General features: G+C 42.4%; 1 protein-coding gene and 1 long non-coding RNA gene across 3 annotated transcripts; one reads left to right on the forward strand and one right to left on the reverse strand.

The window, feature by feature from the left end:
• The first annotated feature begins 1,156 nt into the window (after positions 1 to 1,156).
• LOC133621606 (uncharacterized) lies at positions 1,157 to 13,289 on the forward strand. Its single transcript, XR_009817678.1, has 3 exons — positions 1,157 to 1,278; positions 12,238 to 12,381; positions 12,576 to 13,289. It is a non-coding gene; the product is annotated as an uncharacterized lncRNA (long non-coding RNA).
• On the reverse strand, positions 1,378 to 18,071 carry LOC133621596 (uncharacterized). Of its 2 annotated transcripts, XM_061983740.1 has the most exons (10): positions 18,031 to 18,071; positions 17,343 to 17,935; positions 13,936 to 14,160; positions 12,827 to 12,985; positions 8,858 to 8,929; positions 7,677 to 8,771; positions 7,486 to 7,599; positions 4,106 to 4,143; positions 2,853 to 4,023; positions 1,378 to 2,109 (listed from the first exon to the last, which is right to left on the reverse strand). In XM_061983740.1, coding segments are annotated over exons 1-10 (3,624 nt in total). In that variant the 5' UTR covers positions 18,032 to 18,071; the 3' UTR covers positions 1,378 to 1,953. The 2 variants fall into 2 exon arrangements, with proteins under 2 accessions (XP_061839724.1, XP_061839732.1); XM_061983748.1 differs by having other exon boundaries at positions 17,343 to 18,054.
• Between the last annotated feature and the right edge of the window lie 331 nt (positions 18,072 to 18,402).

An 18,402-nucleotide genomic window follows, 5' to 3' on the forward strand; every position in this document is an offset into this window, starting at 1 on the left:
ATGACTTGACTATGTGAAATGTCAATGAAATGTTCCTTGGGGTGTTAGTGTAAATACATATTTTGTGTTTACTGTTTCCATGGCAGAAGAATTAGTCTCACAGTAAACGAGGGTTTGTGCTGAGCTCTTATCCATCTCATTAAGTGCTTTTTTACCACTTACTTTTTTTTTAAACATATGTCACAGCAAACTTCCTGGAGTGAAGTGAAGTCATTAAAGCAAAGACGGATCCATCCATCCATCCATTTTCTACCGCTTATTCCCTTCGGGGTCCCGGGGGGCGCTGGAGCCTATCTCAGCTACACTCGGGCGGAAGGCGGTGTACACCCTGGACAAGTCGCCACCTCATCGCAGGGCCAACACAGATAGACAGACAGCATTCACACTCACATTCACACACTAGGGCCAATTTAGTGTTGCCAATCAACTTATCCCCAGGTGCATGTCTTTGGAGGTGGGAGGAAGCCGGAGTACCCGGAGGGAACCCACGCAGTCACGGGGAGAACATGCAAACTCCACACAGAAAGATCCCGAGGCCGGGATTGAACTCACGACTACTCAGGACCTGCTGCTGACAGAAGCAACATCCATCCATCCATCCATTTTCTACCGCTTGTCCCTTTTGGGGTAGCGGGGGGTGCTGGAGCCTATCTCAGCTACATTTGGGCGGAAGGCAGGCTACACCCTGGACAACATGTATATTTGTTAAATCATTTCATAGTTGGTGAAGATAAACCATGAATTGATTAACGTGGACCCCGACTTAAACAAGTTGAAAAACTTATTCAGGTGTTACCATTTAGTGGTCAATTGTATGGAATATGTACTGTACTGTGCAATCTACTAATAAAAGTTTCAATCAATCAATCAATCAAATATATACAGTGCATAAATATAAGTTCATATTGTACACTTTGATTGATTGATTAAAACTTCCGTACAATTGACCACTAAATGGTAACACCCGAATAAGTTTTTCAGCTTGTTTAAGTTGATGAATCAATTCATGGTGAACATAACACATAATGTGATTAAAAAGTTATTTCCTTGGGTTAATTCATGCAAGTTTATGTTAACTTTATTTTTGTTACAAACCCCATGTAAATTGGAGGGGAATCATAATTTTTGTTCCGGTTTGGTCACATTGTTGGGGGGACAATTAATGTGTGACGGAATTAAGGAAGCAGCATGAGACAACACGTGTTTGATCGAGAAGACTTAATGGAGTCTAGGATTGAAAATCAACTTTATTCACTTGGAGTTTATGAGGCCAATGAGGTATGATTCTTTCTGTGAAATCAATGTGGTTTCTTTTATTGGATGTCAGACTAATTGTAAGTTCTGTTTTCTTATTTTATTAGTTCTGAGGGCATTATATTTGGCATCGTTGGTAACATGAAGAAGGTGTACGTGGCTGAAATAAATGTCTTGAGCCTTGATTAAGACCTCGGAGGGAGTAAAATATGTCACAGCAAACTTCCTGGAGTGAAGTGAAGTCAAAGATGGATGAACACGTTTTTCTCAGATTTTTATTCAATGGGACATGTGTCACTACATTTGACCAAATGGGTGTCACAGACTGTGACCCACAGTCTGTATAAGTGAATTAGAATAAACATTAAGTATTAAACAATGACACTACTGGCTGGATTTCAATTGATCAATTCCTACATGTCATAAATGTCAGCAGTTACCTGCTTGAGGTAGAAACAGTAACTTTACAAAAACAAAAGACCAATCACAAGTCAGATTGTTTTTAATGCTGCACTGAAAAGCAGCTTAACAGTGTACAAATGAGCAGATATTAAAGATACACCGAAGGCTGACAGAATGAGGAAAAGAAACAAATGTGCCTTAAACATCAATTGACGGATGTTCAAATGAATACAGACAACAACACTAATGCAAACACACACAGAGTTTACTCGAGTACTATATGTTGTGATCCTGACCTCACTCACAGTTGGATTCAACGGCCGTACTCGCTGTTTTCTGGTCTTTGTGTCGAAGGACTTTGCTCCGGTTGGACGTTTGTCTCGGGGTAGAACGAAACGGACGAGCAAAGCAGAAGGTCAGTGTGCTGCTGGAGCTGCAGTCGTAACTTACATCCTGGTCGGCAAGACACAAAGAAACAATAGATAAAATCAGTCGTGAACAGATCAAAATGAGGTATTTTTCCAAATGAATACAAAGGGATATGTGTACTTTTAGGCAGGGGTGTCATTAGGTTTGAAGAACAGGAGGGGCATAGCCCCCAGGAACCTCCAGAAAACCTGAAGCTTTTTGAACTTGCAAGATCTATTCCTCACAACTTTTTGGCACTGTGTTATATTTACACAACAAACACTGAATACATCTAAATGGTTGAACGTGGAAGTGTAAGAAAGCTTCAGTCATCTTTAGTAAGCATGAGATGGTCCAAACACATAAGGACAGTGTTGTTGCATGGAAAAGCTTCCAGACAACTTGCACAGGTGATAGCAGTGTAAACGAACTTGCACAGCACTACAGAGTTGACCTGAAAACAGAGGAGGTTCTGGTAGAAAGAAACGTTCTTGCCTGGAAAACAGAGGCTGGATGTGAAATGTGCGATTAATCTGTGTTTATACATGATTAATGCAATAATGTGATTAATTACATGAGGTAAAGGGTCAAAATTGACATCCTAAATTATTTAAAATATTTGTGTGGACATGGTTTTTTTAATCAACAGCCCCTCTGCTGGTTGCAGACAAGTACTGCGCTACATTTGACCTCACCCTTCATGGTGTGATTATTTGACAATTGATTAAAACAGATTAATTAGACATATCATACAATCACTTGTATGATATGTCTCTCCTTCCACTTACGTCTGCGATGAGGGAGCTCAGGCTGTGTGTGACTCCGTTATTCTCAGTGCTTTCTTTCTCTTTCTGCTGGGCTGGGACGACATCTTCCTTCTGCTTCATGAACCTGTGGTTGACGATTCTTGTTACGCTGTCACTCCTCGACAGCGAGGCCGCAGAAGGCCTCACGGGAACACGCTCCAGGCTGCTTTTCGTCTTCTGGCCCGACCCCGGTACCGTTTTTTCTGCCCGGCAGCTCACTCTACGCAGGAACTCGGTGACCAGACCCCCTGCGGACTTGTTGGGGGGCTTGAGGCTCTGACGCGGAGGCTCACAGAGAGGAGGACCGCGGTTCTGTCCAGAAGCAGCTCTGGGACTAGTTTGGCGGGTCAACACAAGGCTGGACTGGCTCTGATGAAACCCATTTGACATTCGATCCCGCGAGGCAGATGCAGATGAGGAGCTCAAAGTAGAGGACGCCCCAAATGCAGACTGACTTCGGCACAATTTAGGGGACGAGGTAGAAAGCTTGGGCCTCTCGGTTCTGCTTGTTAGTCTGTCCAGTGAGGTGGAGATATGACGAGAGCGCGGCGACACCAAAGAGGAGTTGACCGCCCGTGAGGGACTGTTTCTCACTGTGGTGGGTACTTGTCCTTCTGTCTGCAGGCCAACACTCACCATCTGTGGCGTCGATTGGGTCTGCGTACCAGAACAGGCCACATCCACCCCTTGTCCCACTGATCTTGTTCTGTTCTGCACCAGTGAGCTGCTGTGACTCACCTGCCTCTGACCCGCCGCCATCTCTTTCATGTCGTCGCTCAGGTTTGCCAAGGAGCCAACACAGAGTGACGAAAAGGAGGTCAGCGGTGTGCACCAGGGAGACTGCGTGTCCACAGACTCTCGGTCACTCTCTGAGCTTTGTTTTAGCTGAGCCAGCTGGACTCTGCGCTTTGACGGGGGGCTGTAGTAAATGCGGAGGGTTGACTTCTCTGGAGCAGTATGACTCCTCTCTGTAGACATCTGCTCAAAGTTAAGATCTGGGAAGCTCAGCGGCATGATTAGATGGTCCCACGTCTTAACCGGGTCCTCCCGGTCTAGTTGGGCAGCCTGCTGGCTCAGATAGCACCAGTCCTTCCTCTTGCAGGTATGTGGAAAAAGATGACGCTGAAGTCTCTGTCTTATTGAACTGCACTGTCTGTTAACACAAAAGTGGGGGAACCAGTGAATTTCCACTTCCCAAACCTCATCGACAAGATGGAAATGTACAAAACACTAACCTGTCCGCATCAGAGGGTCTTTCATCATTGACAGCACACTTAGAATGAAAAAACAATTAGATTGTTACTGAGCATGGAACTCCAGAATGTTCAGCTCCACCTTTTCGCTATCTTAACATTCTGGGAGTAACAAAAAGCGTGATCATTGACTTAGGTTGGTCAAATCTAGTCTGGTCTTTTTAGAGTAGAACTGACCAATATAAGTCTATTATAAAGGTTTCTGTACTGCTTTTTGTTACTACAATAAATGTAGTCTAAAAAGAAAGGTCTCTCAGCGTGAACTGATGAAGCCTGCTGAAACGTCTTCTAGAACAGTGGTCCCCAACCACCGGTCCGGGGACCGGTACCGGTCCGCATTTGCTACCGGGCCGCAGAGAAACATTAAATAATTTATAAACAACTGCATTTTCTCCAACTTAACTTCCGCCTGGCCCTCTGTGACATGATACAATGCACATTAATGGAAATATAAAAGACAAATGTGACAGATTGTAGCCGAAGGCTGATTTCCATCTGCATCTCATTGCAAGCCCAGGGCTCCCACTAATTCAGCGTCATAGTGAGTTGTACTTTTCATGCAGTTATTTTTGCTGTGTTTATCTGGCACAAGTGGAAAGCCGGTCTCTGAAAATAATGCCTACATTAAACCGGTCCGTGGTGCAAAAAAGGTTGGGGACCACTGTTCTAGAACAAACTGAACAGTCCAGTTGTGATCGATTGAATGTCCTGAGAATACAATGACCTGGATGAATGAACATGTAATCAAAAGCAGTACAGTGAAGCAAACACCAAACCTTGTTCAACTTTACAATGTTTTAACATCAGCATACTAAGTTGTGCAATGCTTTGTTTGCTGTTTCCTCTTCATAAACTTGTAGAGGCGAAAGAAAGATTACTAAGGAGGGAGTGACATCCCCTGCACTTTTTCAAAAGGCCTTTCAGGCACCTGCACTTCTTGATGTCCAAAAAAATGTAACGCTATTGAATGGAGACAAGTCAAGGCGGACAACCGCAGCTCAGACTGAAGCTTGTCCCTGTAGCTCATTGATTAGCCTTCTTGCCAACCTGACACTGATTGACAGCATGCAGTAGCTGACCAATCAGCAGTCAAATGCAAGATAATAGCGAGTCAAAATATTTGTGATAAAAATGATAAAAAAATGTTGGTGAGTGAGATCATAAACTTTTCCAAACACTGCTTTTGTAGTATTACAAGTGTAGTTATATCGAACCAGGAAGAGAGCAGGTTATGAGGGTGCACTGGCCATCGATATTTTTTTTTAAACTCTATACACGCCACCTTTGATACGACAAACACTTTTGAAAAGCAAAAACAGCTTGTAGAAGCGTGCTTTATCCATCCATCCATCCATTTTCTACCACGTGTACCTCTCGGGGTCACGGACATGTCGCCACTTCATCGCAGGGCCAACACAGATAGACAGACAACATTCACACTGCCTTTCACACAGTAGGGCAAATTTAGTTTTGCCAATCAACCTATCGCCAGGTGCATGTCTTTGGAGGTGGGAGAAAGCCAGAGTACCCGTAAGGAACCCCCGCAGTCACGGGGAGAACATGCAACTCCACACAAAGACCCTGAGCCCGTGAATCGAACCCAGGACCTTTCTTATTGTGAGGAACTTGCCCTAACCACTGTGCTGCCCACATGGTGCTTAATATGAAATTTAATACCGGACCTCGCAGCCTCATAAAATAGTTGCAGAGTCCAAAATTGTATTCTTTGTTCTTATTTCCTTTTTACGTACTCAGTGGCCTAGTGGTTAGAGGGTTCGGCCTGAGATCGGTAGGTTGGAAGTTCAAACCCCGGCCGAGTCATACCAAAGACTATAAAAATGGGACCTATTACCTCCCTGCTTGGCACTCAGCATCAAGGGTTGGAATTGGGGGTTAAATCACCAAAAATGATTCCCGGGCGCGGCCACCGCTGCTGCCCACTGCTCCCCTCACCTCCCAGGGGGTGATCAAGGGTGATGGGTCAAATGCAGAGAATAATTTCGCCACACATAGTGTGTGTGTGACAATCATTGGTACTTTAACTTTTTTTAACTTTAACTTTTTTTCCACTATCCTTTATGTTGCACTCCAATAAATAAATAATTGATCATGCATGCTTAATAACATGCATCTAATTCTTCAAGCCAGACCATCTATAGTAAAGCCAATTGTGTCCCCCACTTCTGAAATAAAATTTTTGTCCGTGCACATTCACATGAGCTGCTTTTATCCGAGCAGAATTCAGCTAGCTTGTTGTCAATGCTGTATGAATTCTGCCGGAGGCCTTCTGAATCAACATTAGCAGCGGCTGTGCAATGTAAACGACCGGAGAACATTCAGTTGATAGACTGTTGCGATAGCCAATAAGATCAAGATTTGTTGACCGTAGTCCATCTAGATATCTTTATGTTAAATGTGACTGTGATTGGTGAGTATCCAATCACAAGTTGTGATTTGCGAAAGCAGGAAGTGGCACCGGAGTCATACAGAGAAATCACCGAGATGAAGGAGAGCAAAACGTTGATTAGGTGGCAGATATAGTAGAAATTAAATCTTGTGAGATGAAGTCAACCGATCCTGGAAGCGAGCTAAGCTGAAATGGTTTGTCTGCCACTTCCACTCGAATCAATCAACCACGAGCGGTACCACTGGCTTATACGGCATCGGATGGGTGCTACAAATTGTGAGTCCCATCCATCCATTTCCTACCGCTTATTCCCTTCGGGGTCGCGGGGGGCGCTGGAGCCTATCTCAGCTACAATCGGGCGGAAGGCGGGGTACACCCTGGACAAGTCGCCACCTCATCACAGGGCCCAAATTGTGAGTTCAAATATTTTATTTCTTCATGTTCAATATGTTTTTTACAATTATTAAAATTTTGACAGTGCCACGTAAAATATGTTTTAATTGCTGATACTGGTTTACTGATTTTTAAATGCGCCAAAAAAATAGCCCATTTGTACACTGTTGAGGTGGTTCAATACTCAGTAGTGTGCAAGTGTGTTTCTGTATAGTATTTCTCCAGCCGTGGTCATGCGGTGAGACAAATTATGGTATTTTGAGAGGTATTTCTTGAAGTCGAACTAAGCAGGACATCACTGAAGGCATAGGTGGGAAACACACTGCATGAGCATATAAAATAGTTTTGAACAAGAGGACAATGTTTTCTGTGTGTTTTCTTCTCAGCGGATTGTGTTTGAATGCTCCTGGCCTGCTTGGCCGCAGCTTCTACACGAGATTAGCCCCAATACTCTGGCAGGAGTCCCTTGGTGGTGCTTGTTGAACCGTCAAGAGGGCTCCCAGCCAGAGACAGATCACCAGCAGGACATCCCGCTGTGTTCTACAGTACAGAAAACCCTCACCTCGGCTGCTGCCTTGCGGACCACTCTGGCCTTGCTGTCAAGCGTTTCCTCCTGGAGCTCAGCACTGAGGCTTTCCAACAAACCCCGCAACACAGTTAAGGTTTTCACTTGAGCCTGAATCAAATAATTTCACATATGGCAGAGCTTAAGAACATTTAATGGTAAAAGTCTGGTAGTGGATCATCATTTACCTCTTTTCCTTCTTGACACCACTGTTGAAGAATCCACAGAATCTGCATGGACAATTGCATTTTGGGCTCTTTGCAGCTGTGCACCAGGTCAGATTTGGATGGTGACCCTTTCACTCTTGGTTCTGGCCTCTCCAGCTCCGCGGCGTGGAGATCTTGAACACACTCCTGCTTTCTGCGTATGTCTCCATAGCAGTCCTGACCTTCCTTGTGAGAAGAGTTGTTGTCAGTTACAAGCACCTCCATCCTTGTGATAAAAGCTTGCAGCATGGCCTGTAGTAGTTTCAGTGCCTCGTTCAAAGGCCCTGGGAAGAATAACGTCTGTGACGGCGGTAAACCATTTGAACTGCCGTCTGTTGGTGAGGTAAGCGCACAAGAGGGAGATGAACAATGGCCCTTTTTGGATGGAGTCATCATGAGCTGGATTGCAGAACTAAAAACGCAGGCATGATCCCTCAGAGCAACGAGAGCTGTAAAATTGTTTGCAGTAATTCCTTTCAGGTCGCTGTCTGGTGTTTGGTTGCTGACGCTCTCTGATGGATCCCACTCGCCACCTACAGGACCTTCTCTGGTGATGTGACAAGAAGGAATCTGTCCTTCAGGCTGTGATTCATGACTACAGAGTGAAGATGTCTCCACTAAACTTGCCTTTTCGTCCTGCTCCTTCTCATGCACTACACTTCTCATCCTCTGACATCTTTGCTTTCTGTTCTTCCTCAGAGTAGAAGGTGACAGATGTTCCTCCAAAACATTCCTATTCCCCTCCTCATCCACTTCTCCTTCTTTCTCTCTCAGGTCGTTCATTTCTGCTCGCAGCCCACGATTCTCCACCTCCAGCTCTACGATGCGGCGACTCAGGAGCATCGCCTCCTCTTCCACCAGTTTCAAGTGAACTTTGACCTCCGCTTCCCTGGCATGGGCGGACCTTTGTTTGCCTTCAGATGACTGGGCGCCCTCTATGTCACCGTACACTGAATGGTACCTAGCCAGCTGCTCGTGCATGGCCTCACTCTCTGATACCAATTTGGTGAGCTTCTTGCACATGACAGCCAATTCTTCTTTGGCAAAGTGGAGTTGGCACTTGAGGTCATTGTCATCCTGCAGTGAAAGAACAATTACTGTAATATACTTAGCACTCCCACAGGTCTGCAGCCATACTTGAACAAGATAAGAAGAAAGCAAACCTCCATCTGTTGAGAGAGCCTCCTCTCTGCTTTATTAGGTGCTGGTCTGATGCTTCTCTTCTTCAAACAGCTCTGGGAAATTAAACAAAACAAACTAATTATATTAAAAAAAACAATACTCAGCATGGAAAATGCTTGTAGCTCATGAAGGACAGATGTGCAGGACTTCTCATTTTAAAATTAGAAGAATAAAGGTGCAAATTCATTTAGGGATGGGTACCGAATTCGGTACTTTTATAGATATCAACCGAATTCTGTTGCTACTACCAAGTAACGTAAAATCAAATGCTTGATCGATATATTGATAGATCGATCAATTTATATTCCAAAATTTCAAGTTAATTGATCTGTGCTGGACAAGTTTGACTTCTAGAAGATTGGTATTGGTCCAAAATCCTTTCAACAGGTAATCGATAAATTTGATCAATACTAGAAATAGGAAAACATTTTATTCATAGATGTCTAAATAAAATGTAATATCGGAAATTATCGGTATCGTTTTTTTTTTTTATTATCGGTATCGGTTTTAATTTTTTTTTTTTTTTTTTTTTTTTTTATTAAATCAACATAAAAAACACAAGATACACTTACAATTAGTGCACCAACCCAAAAAACCTCCCTCCCCCATTCACACTCATTCACACAAAAGGGTTGTTTCTTTCTGTTATTAATACTCTGGTTCCTACATTATATATCAATATATATCAATACAGTCTGCAAGGGATACAGTCCGTAAGCACACATGATTGTGCGTGCTGCTGGTCCACTAATAGTACTAACCTTTAACAGTTAATTTTACTCATTTTCATTAATTACTAGTTTCTATGTAACTGTTTTTATATTGTTTTACTTTCTTTTTTAATCAAGAAAATGTTTTTAATGTATTTATCTTATTTTATTTTATTAATATTTAAAAAAAGGACCTTATCTTCACCATACCTGGTTGTCCAAATTAGGCATAATAATGTGTTAATTCCACGACTGTATACATCAATATCGGTTGATATTGGTATCGGTTGATATCGGTATCGGTAATTAAAGAGTTGGACAATATTGGAAAATCGGATATCGGCAAAAAAGCCATTATCGGACATCCCTAATTTTATTTAAATCGGCAGACTTTACATAAAGTCTAGAACTTTTTTTGAGAATGACGTAAAATGCTAAGTCTTTTATTTTGTCCGTCTGTGGCGTCATAAACACAAAAATGGCGGATCGCCAGTCGCTACGATGGTTAAGAAAGGTCACAACGAACGCACACACCACAAAATATATCATAAATTACAATCAAAAAGCTGTCAAATACAGCACGGTTGCAAAAGCCACAACAAATACAAAGGACACAACACAGTAATTTAAAGCTGCAACACAACTTTAAGCCACAAAAGACGGGACCGCTACATCGGAAGGGACAGCCAAGCAAGTTAGCAATCTCTGGAACACAACAGCAGGACAGCCAAGGTTAAGTCATTTTATCAGAAAGAAAGAAAAACAAGAGATGGATCAAGGAGGCTATGGAAATTAGGAAGCTAGGACCCAACACCATCAACAGGGATGAGGGGGCAAACACGCTTCCGCACACTTGACACGCTGGCCCATCATCGGCAACACCAGGGCGGAGAACAGATACTGTATGGCCGGGTCGTGGAACTTCTACTGTTAAAATGTTGGTTACTGTAAGTTTATTGAACATTTCTTGAAGTGTTTGATGTAAGAGAACATGAAAGTGTTGGTTGTACTCTATTCAAATAGGATGTGAATGCATTGGCCATTATTTGTTGTTTACTTACTTGTTTGTATCCATGATTCATTTACACATATTTCCCATAAAATAAATAACAGGAATATAGGAAACTTCACTGGCAGTGTCCAGTATCCAATATTTATTTGACAGTCACACTATTTGTTTTTTGCAGAAAAGTTACTGAATCAATTTCAACTCACTGAATCACATTGAATCGAATCATTCTAAAAAAATGACATTGTCCCTGAATCGTATCAGCAATCACAAATATCAAGTCAAATCAAATTGTTGTTAAAACTAATCATTACACCCCTAAATGGTACCATATTTTGAGAACTTTGCTGCACATGATGTCATGTCCTGTTGCAGACTCCGGCTCAAGCACTACAAACAGGCATATTTGTAGTGAACTAGGTAGTGTTGATAATTTCCATGCTAACAATGTACAGCTCCACTTTTCACGATGCGCTAGCTCAATGCGAATTTACATAGGAATTACATATACCGGTACATGCTACTGATTGGCATCAGTAATTTTAAATAGATTTCAACACCTCTAAATTTGGTACTGAAAACTACGACTGAGATGCACGTTAGAATCAAACAGCTGGTATGTAATGTATGCCAAGGGATTACAGATGAAAACTAGCCTTCTGGCAAATTCTGGCTTTTGTAACCATGTGCAGTCATGTGTTTCATGAAATTGCATTGTCCCCTTTGAAATAAACTAATCTTAATCTTAATAAATACAATACTTACAGTACAAACATTTTGTATGGCTCAACAAAAGTCAAGACGGCACATTTATCTTAATGGAAAAAACTATTAGGAAAAACTGAAATGAATGCATACTTGCAAATGAGGCTCGGAAGTCAGAAAAGATATAACAACTGGACAGCACTGTTATAATTATCAGCTCCTAAACATATATTTTATTATTAAACTAGTTCAAATGCATTACCCCAAGAACACACACAATTATACAAAAAATAGGTACTGTATATACTGATATCAACTCCCAAGTACCAGGAATTGGCACTGCATCGGTTCAAATAGATACAGGAATTCATTTTCAGCTTTTCAGATTACTGTGGCATCAGAGGAAACATCCATCCCTGACAAACAAAACTATCACCAGGAAGCAACCTGCACACTTACATACATGCGAACAAACAATCGAGCTCAAGTCACTAAATATTTGTAAAAACATCAAACCTTAGGATGGACTGAGGTTTGTCATAGTTTTAGATTTCCATCATGATTGATAGAAATAAGTGCAAGCCAGTTGGAAGGGAGTGACTTCATGTTGAATTCGAAACATGTGAGGAATGCCAGCAGCGTCTGTCGCCCACAATAGTCTTACTGACCTGGGAGGGATCAGACTGCGTTTATAATAGTCACCATTAACAGGAAACAGAAGCTCTTTCAAGTCGAAATTCAATGCACTCTTGTTTTGACGTGACGTTTTGCATTGTTATTATCAGGTAAGTGCAACTGAACGTTTCTTTTGCAGCTCACTATAATGGCACTAACAGGTTTACAGACATTACAGGCGCAGTGTAAGGGTCGCCAATCCTCCTTCCCTGTGTTTTAGGCTCTTGGATGAGGTAACCTAAGTGGATTTTCTCTGCCATAGTATCAAACTAGCAGCTGTCTCCAATGAAGGGACCAGACTGAGCACAGAATCCTGGATTAAATTAGACACGTGCCATCGGAGCGCACTCTCACCGACAACAAGGACAGAAGAAAACTGAAGGCTGACACTATGAGGGGGCTGAAGGTACTTCTTTGGAAAAACACTTTCGTTGATGTTTGTAGGTCACTGTGTCGGCATGCCAACCGCCGCCTTGCTGGAAGCCATAATATATGCTGATCCCGATTTAGCCAAGCTTAAATGAAGCAGAAAAGCTCAGGTCTATTTTGGTAATCTCTCACTTGCTTCCACCCTCTACTCCTTTTTCTCTGTCTTCTCAGTGGAGGACGTCAGCTTTGCTCTGAGTTCAGACTTCAGCATACCAGGCGGCTGCACCCCATCAAGGCACCGGGCAGCTGCTAGCCCTGCCCTCCGCTCATATCAGGGTGTCGTCTGACGTCCTTGGGATGAGGGGGACAGCTGGCTGGGATAGGCACAGCTGGGAGGGGTCACCATGATGGACATGCGAGATGACCATTCTTAATGGTGACATATTTGGATCCAACACACTTATTTAGTTAAAAAGTCACACCTCTCTGGCTTTTTCCAACTCAGCCTGCAAGACGTGCTTGGCCACATCCAGCTCCTGTGTCTTCTCTCGTAGCATTTCATTCTCCCAATCCAAGTGACTGTTCTTCTTCTGCACGCCCTCCAGCTCAGTATAGAGCCGCAGCGACACACTCTTTGCAACCTGAAAGCAAAGCCAATGACAGAATGTTTTGCGCTCGCATTTATCACTTGTGTAAAACATTAAAGGAGTTTAAAACATATTTAAAACATTTCCTTGTGGACTAGATAATATGTATTGTATATGCTTTGGTCTAAATTGTGCGTGAATAAGTTACTTTCTTAACCCATTTTTGAGTCTGTCATATGTTCAATTCTGGAGGTGTTACCAGATAGCAAACGCTGCACCCTCTCCAAAAGTATTATCTTTTGAAATGTACACTGTTTAAATGTATACCTTGAAGTCGTCTTCATAAATAATAAACACATTGACCCGGTCACATCATTTGCATTATGTACACTAGCACACTTTCCGATCGATTCTGACTCTGCATTAAAAAAGGCTGCTTTAACGCATTAATGTCACTGCATGTCACACGCCTTTGTTAATGTGCGCATGCCACGATTATATGAAAATAATACTTTATCCTACCTTTTTTTGTTTTCAAAACCCTACAAACATAGGCATCCAAATTGTGTGCAAGCTATATTGGGTTTCACTATGTAAAGCGCTTTGAGTCACTAGAGAAAAGCACTATATAATTCACTTCACTTCATTTATAAGTCAGAAAAGACTAAATTAATCATACTTCCCCTTTAAGTTAGTTCATGTTGATAACATAGACAAGGTAATTCCAGGGAGGCCCACTATGAGCACCAATGTACATATTAGTCAGATTTAGCAATTTACTCATAAAGGACGAATCAGACAAAAATTAAAAACAAGGATCATGATGAAGACCTAATGGATTTTCAAGCAGGATGTGCTCTAACACTCATGGATGATGCTTCTGAAGGATTTATATTTATGATAACAGTGTGATTAGTGATTGGGGGTAGTAGTGGTTGACCAAAAAGCCAATTGTAACAGAGGGAGGATTTAATTTGTGGGTGAGTGAAGAAGAGCTGTCTGACCTTGATATCATGCTCCAAGTTCCTGACCAGTTCTCCGTCCACCTGCCCGGTCTGGGCCACCCGGATGCTGCGTCGCTCAGCCTTGCGGAGGCGGTACTGTAAGATCCGGCAGGTCTTGTTGGCTTCGTCCAGCTGATGCCGCAGGTCCTGAAGCTGGCATACCTCCTCCTCCTGGAACATGTCACGCATTTCCAGCATCTCACAGCGCAACTCCTCCACCTCATCCTGGTACAGACACCATACAATGCTCAGAAACAAACACCAACCATAGTCTATTTTAAAAAATACTTGTTTTTATCCATCCATTTTCTATGCTTATTATTCTGTTCATCGTCAAAGGGAAGCTTGGGCCTTTCTCAGCTGATTAGGCGGACTTCAGGTCTCCAGTCAATGCCGCCTATTTAATTCATTATGCCAGCTAACTAGAAAATCATATAATGTTATGTATCTAGTTTATGGGTTCTTAACCCTTTTGACCTCAGGGCCCAACTTTCTCACGACAGACGGGCTCGGACTCAAATATTAACACTGAATTAGTAATCTAACTCCATCCATCCATCCATCCATTTTCTACCGCTTGTCCCGTTCGGGGTTGCGGGGGTGCTGGAGCCTATCTCAGCTGCATTCGGGCAGAAGGCGGGGTACAACCTGCCACCAAGTCACCACCACATCGCAGGGCCAACACAGATATAGAGATAATATTCACACTCACATTCACACACTAGGGCCAATTTAGTGTTGCCAATCAACCTATCCCCAGGTGCATGTCTTTGGAGGTGGGAGGAAGCCGGAGTACCCGGAGGGAACCCACGCAGTCACGGGGAGAACATGCAATCTCCACACAGAAAGATACCGAGCGCAGGATCGAACCCAGAGCCTTCATATTGTGAGACAGACGCACTAACCCCTCTTCTACCGTGCTGCCCGTAATCTAACTCTTGATTTTAACTATCAATAAGCGCCCCCCGCGACCCCGAAGAGAATAAGCGGTAGAAAATGGATGGATGGATAATTATATCTAACCTACTTAGTTTATAACCTTGGCAAATTATATGAAACCATGTGTTAATCACAAAGAGTATTATTTAACACATAAACCTTAGGCTTAGGTCAGGCTGATTATATAAGTATAATAAGTACAGTACTAACCAAATATACTGCTGAAAAAGGGACTTAAAATTCCTGACAAAATATTATTGCACATATAATGATGTTGTGCTAAAATAAATCAAATAAGTTAATGATAAATATATTTCTTAAGTTAACTGTCAGTAAAATGAAAATGAAAATGAAAATACAGCTTCACCACTTTAGTCATCATTTTTGCGGTTAAGAAACTTCTCTATGACTTTAGCTCATAACTTCTTCTGTTTGTTTGATATTGTTGTTAAAAAAAAAATAAAAAAAATAAAAAATAAAAAAAGATATTGTTGTTACTGCCACATATGGTGAAAAAGTGTAGTACAAATGAGTACCGCTGCGGCGTAAAGCTGATAAACAGATATTTTTTGGCGGCCCTCTAAAGTGTGGTCGTGGCCCAAAAAAGGGCCCTGTCCTATAGTTAAGAAACACTGATCTAGTTCAATTGATAATGTTCCTTTAGGAATATTGTACGTTTCAAGCCTCTTTGTACCATATTGTTATATAGGACGTGCCATAAAATGTTCTAATTTCTAGTAACCCCTGTTGCATTTTCTTAATACTGATCAGCTGGCTATCAAAGTTAACGAGTTCATGTGTATTTATCCGTCATCATTATCAACCAGATAAAACATGTTAACGCAGTTAACCTATTTGCAGAATGATTCACATTTCCTGAAAGGTCACTATCAACACATTTTGGGCAGTTTGTCCAAGTAGCATTACGGTAATACATGCACAAATAGACAGTTGACGCGGTATTGACAAGCTGCAAAAGCAAACAAGTTAAAATGGAAGACCCTAACCCATAAGCGCCGATCCCATGGGTGCTTCAGGTTCCTAGCACCCACGGACAATGCTGAGCACCCATGTGGGATTGATGGCAACTTTCAATCTTTAAAATAACTTTTGGAAAATCATTCTTGTTGTAGTTCATTTTGTGGCGAGTTTGTCCGTTTTACAAAATAATAAAGCCACAAATCATTTGGGATATTAACTTCGTTGAACATCTTTTTTTTAATACACACACACAGGCAGAAATGTACATCGGCGCCTATGCCCTAACCCAGTGGTCCCCAACCACCGGTCCGGGGACCAGTACCGGTCCGTGACGCATTTGCTACCGGGCCACACAGAAACATGAGTTAATTTATAAACTATCGCATTTTCTCCAGCTTAACTTTCGCCTGTCCCACTAAACAGACCAATAAGCTTGTTAATAGATGTATATCCATCCATCCATCCATTTTCTACCGCGTATTCCCTTCCGGGTCGCGGGGGGGGGGGGCGCTGGAGCCTATCTCAGCTACAATCGGGTGGAAGGCGGGGTACACCCTGGACAAGTCGCCACCTCATCACAGATAGACAGACAACATTCACACTCACATTCACACACTAGGGACCATTTAGTGTTGCCAATCAACCTATCCCCAGGTGCATGTCTTTGGAGGTGGGAGGAAGCCGGAGTACCCGGAGGGAACCCACGCAGTCACGGGGAGAACATGCAAACTCCACACAGAAAGATCCCGAGCCTGGGATTGAACCCAGGACTACTCAGGACCTTCGTATTGTGAGGCAGCCGCACTAACCCCTTTTCCACCGTGCTGCCCAGATGTATATTACAATTCCTTTATATTAAAACTTCAGCATTATAATGAGTTTAATTTTTCATGCTAATTTTTTTGCTGTTTTTATCTGCCACATGTGGAAAGCCGGTCCGTGAAAATAATGCATAGAGTAAACCGGTCCCTGGTGGAAAAAAGGTTGGGGACCCCTGCCTTAACCAACATGTTGGCCCTCTTGATGGTAAATTTGAGGACCAAAAAAAGACATGAAAGAACCGTCGACCAACAAAGTATTATGTACACTCTGAGGCAGACGTTCTCATTTTAAAATAGCACATTAATAACACAAAAGGATTAACAGATCCACATTGAAATGGATAAATGTGTATGAAAAACAGGACAGTTTTTTTATGATGTTTAAGGTGTTATAACAAACATATCAAGTGCAGTCAGTCTTTCCTCATTCAAAATGAAACACAATATAGATTAAAAATAAATTATATACGATTGTGATTAATTCAAAGTAATCCACTGCAACCGCATGTGATAAATCTAAATAAAATATAAAATATAATTTGACAACACCTGCTGGCCTCCTTATGGACTGTATTTTAGCATCCATTGCCCGGGTGACCGTGGGTAAATTCTGCAATACTTCATCAAAAATAAAATGTGGTTTTAATGAAACCTATAGACACTTACTCTCAAATACTCGTTTTCGGACCTCAATTCGTCCACTTCTCTAACCAAGTCATCCGTCGTTTCTGCCATCATGAGGTGCATAAATGCCCCAGAAGAGTTGTACAAGGTCATTGCCCCTGCAGGAGCGCCCATAGGTGGGCAGCAGGTGGTCCCTGCTGCTTCAGCGTCTATGCCGTCAGTGTTCGGACTCTGATAAGCTCTTCTGTCCGTCCTGTTTAATTTGTTGTCGCCGGTGGGAGAGTCGCGCTTGTTGCCCTCCGAAGTACAATCGGAGATTTCCGAGCTGCTGTCGGAGGAGAGTTTCCCTGACAAGCATCCCGAGTCTTTGCTCAGGTCCTCTGAAGCATTACTGGCGTCCGAAAGCTTTCTTGGAGCCGCATGACTCCTCTGGCACTCCGTCACCGCACTTGTTGACACACTTACCGGACGTTTGGCAACACTTTTAACCTCTTTCCCTTTTGGCTGGCTGCAACTGTGGTTGTCTTTGTTCCTCCTCGGGATGGTTCCCTGCTGGGTGTGAGAGGTCTTGGATGGCTTCTGGTTCCGAGGTGCGCTCTTTACGCACTTGTCTCCTTCTCTGCTCATCGTGGCCACTATGTGTTTTTTGTTTATAACAAAGAAAAAACAAGTTTCTTCAGTTCAGGGTGACCATGATGTCTATTAAAATGTACATTAATGAGTGACTCACTCGACTTTGGAGAGCCACACGAATCACCGCCCTGACTGGAATGTTGCCATAACACGCCGTAATAGTCGGTCAATATCACTTCCGGTAAATTATTTCACAATAAAACATTTTTTAGTCAGTTTCTGCAATGGTAGGAGATTTATTTTTCCATGTCTTCACATCGTTTATTTTTTGCGTTAGATGGTACTGTACTGCCAACCGAAACATGTGTGTGCATAGCCCAGTTGAAATAAACTTTTATTTTTAAAATCCTATTTCCGATTAGCAATAGTAAATAGGATTTTCATGGAAATTATTCTTTGAACATTTTGTAACCGGAATTTCACGTCAATAATTAATTATATGCGATCGTTTAATGGAACTAAAATTCAA

Source organism: Nerophis lumbriciformis, linkage group LG01 (genome assembly GCF_033978685.3).
Source record: "Nerophis lumbriciformis linkage group LG01, RoL_Nlum_v2.1, whole genome shotgun sequence".
Lineage (NCBI taxonomy): Eukaryota > Metazoa > Chordata > Actinopteri > Syngnathiformes > Syngnathidae > Nerophis > Nerophis lumbriciformis.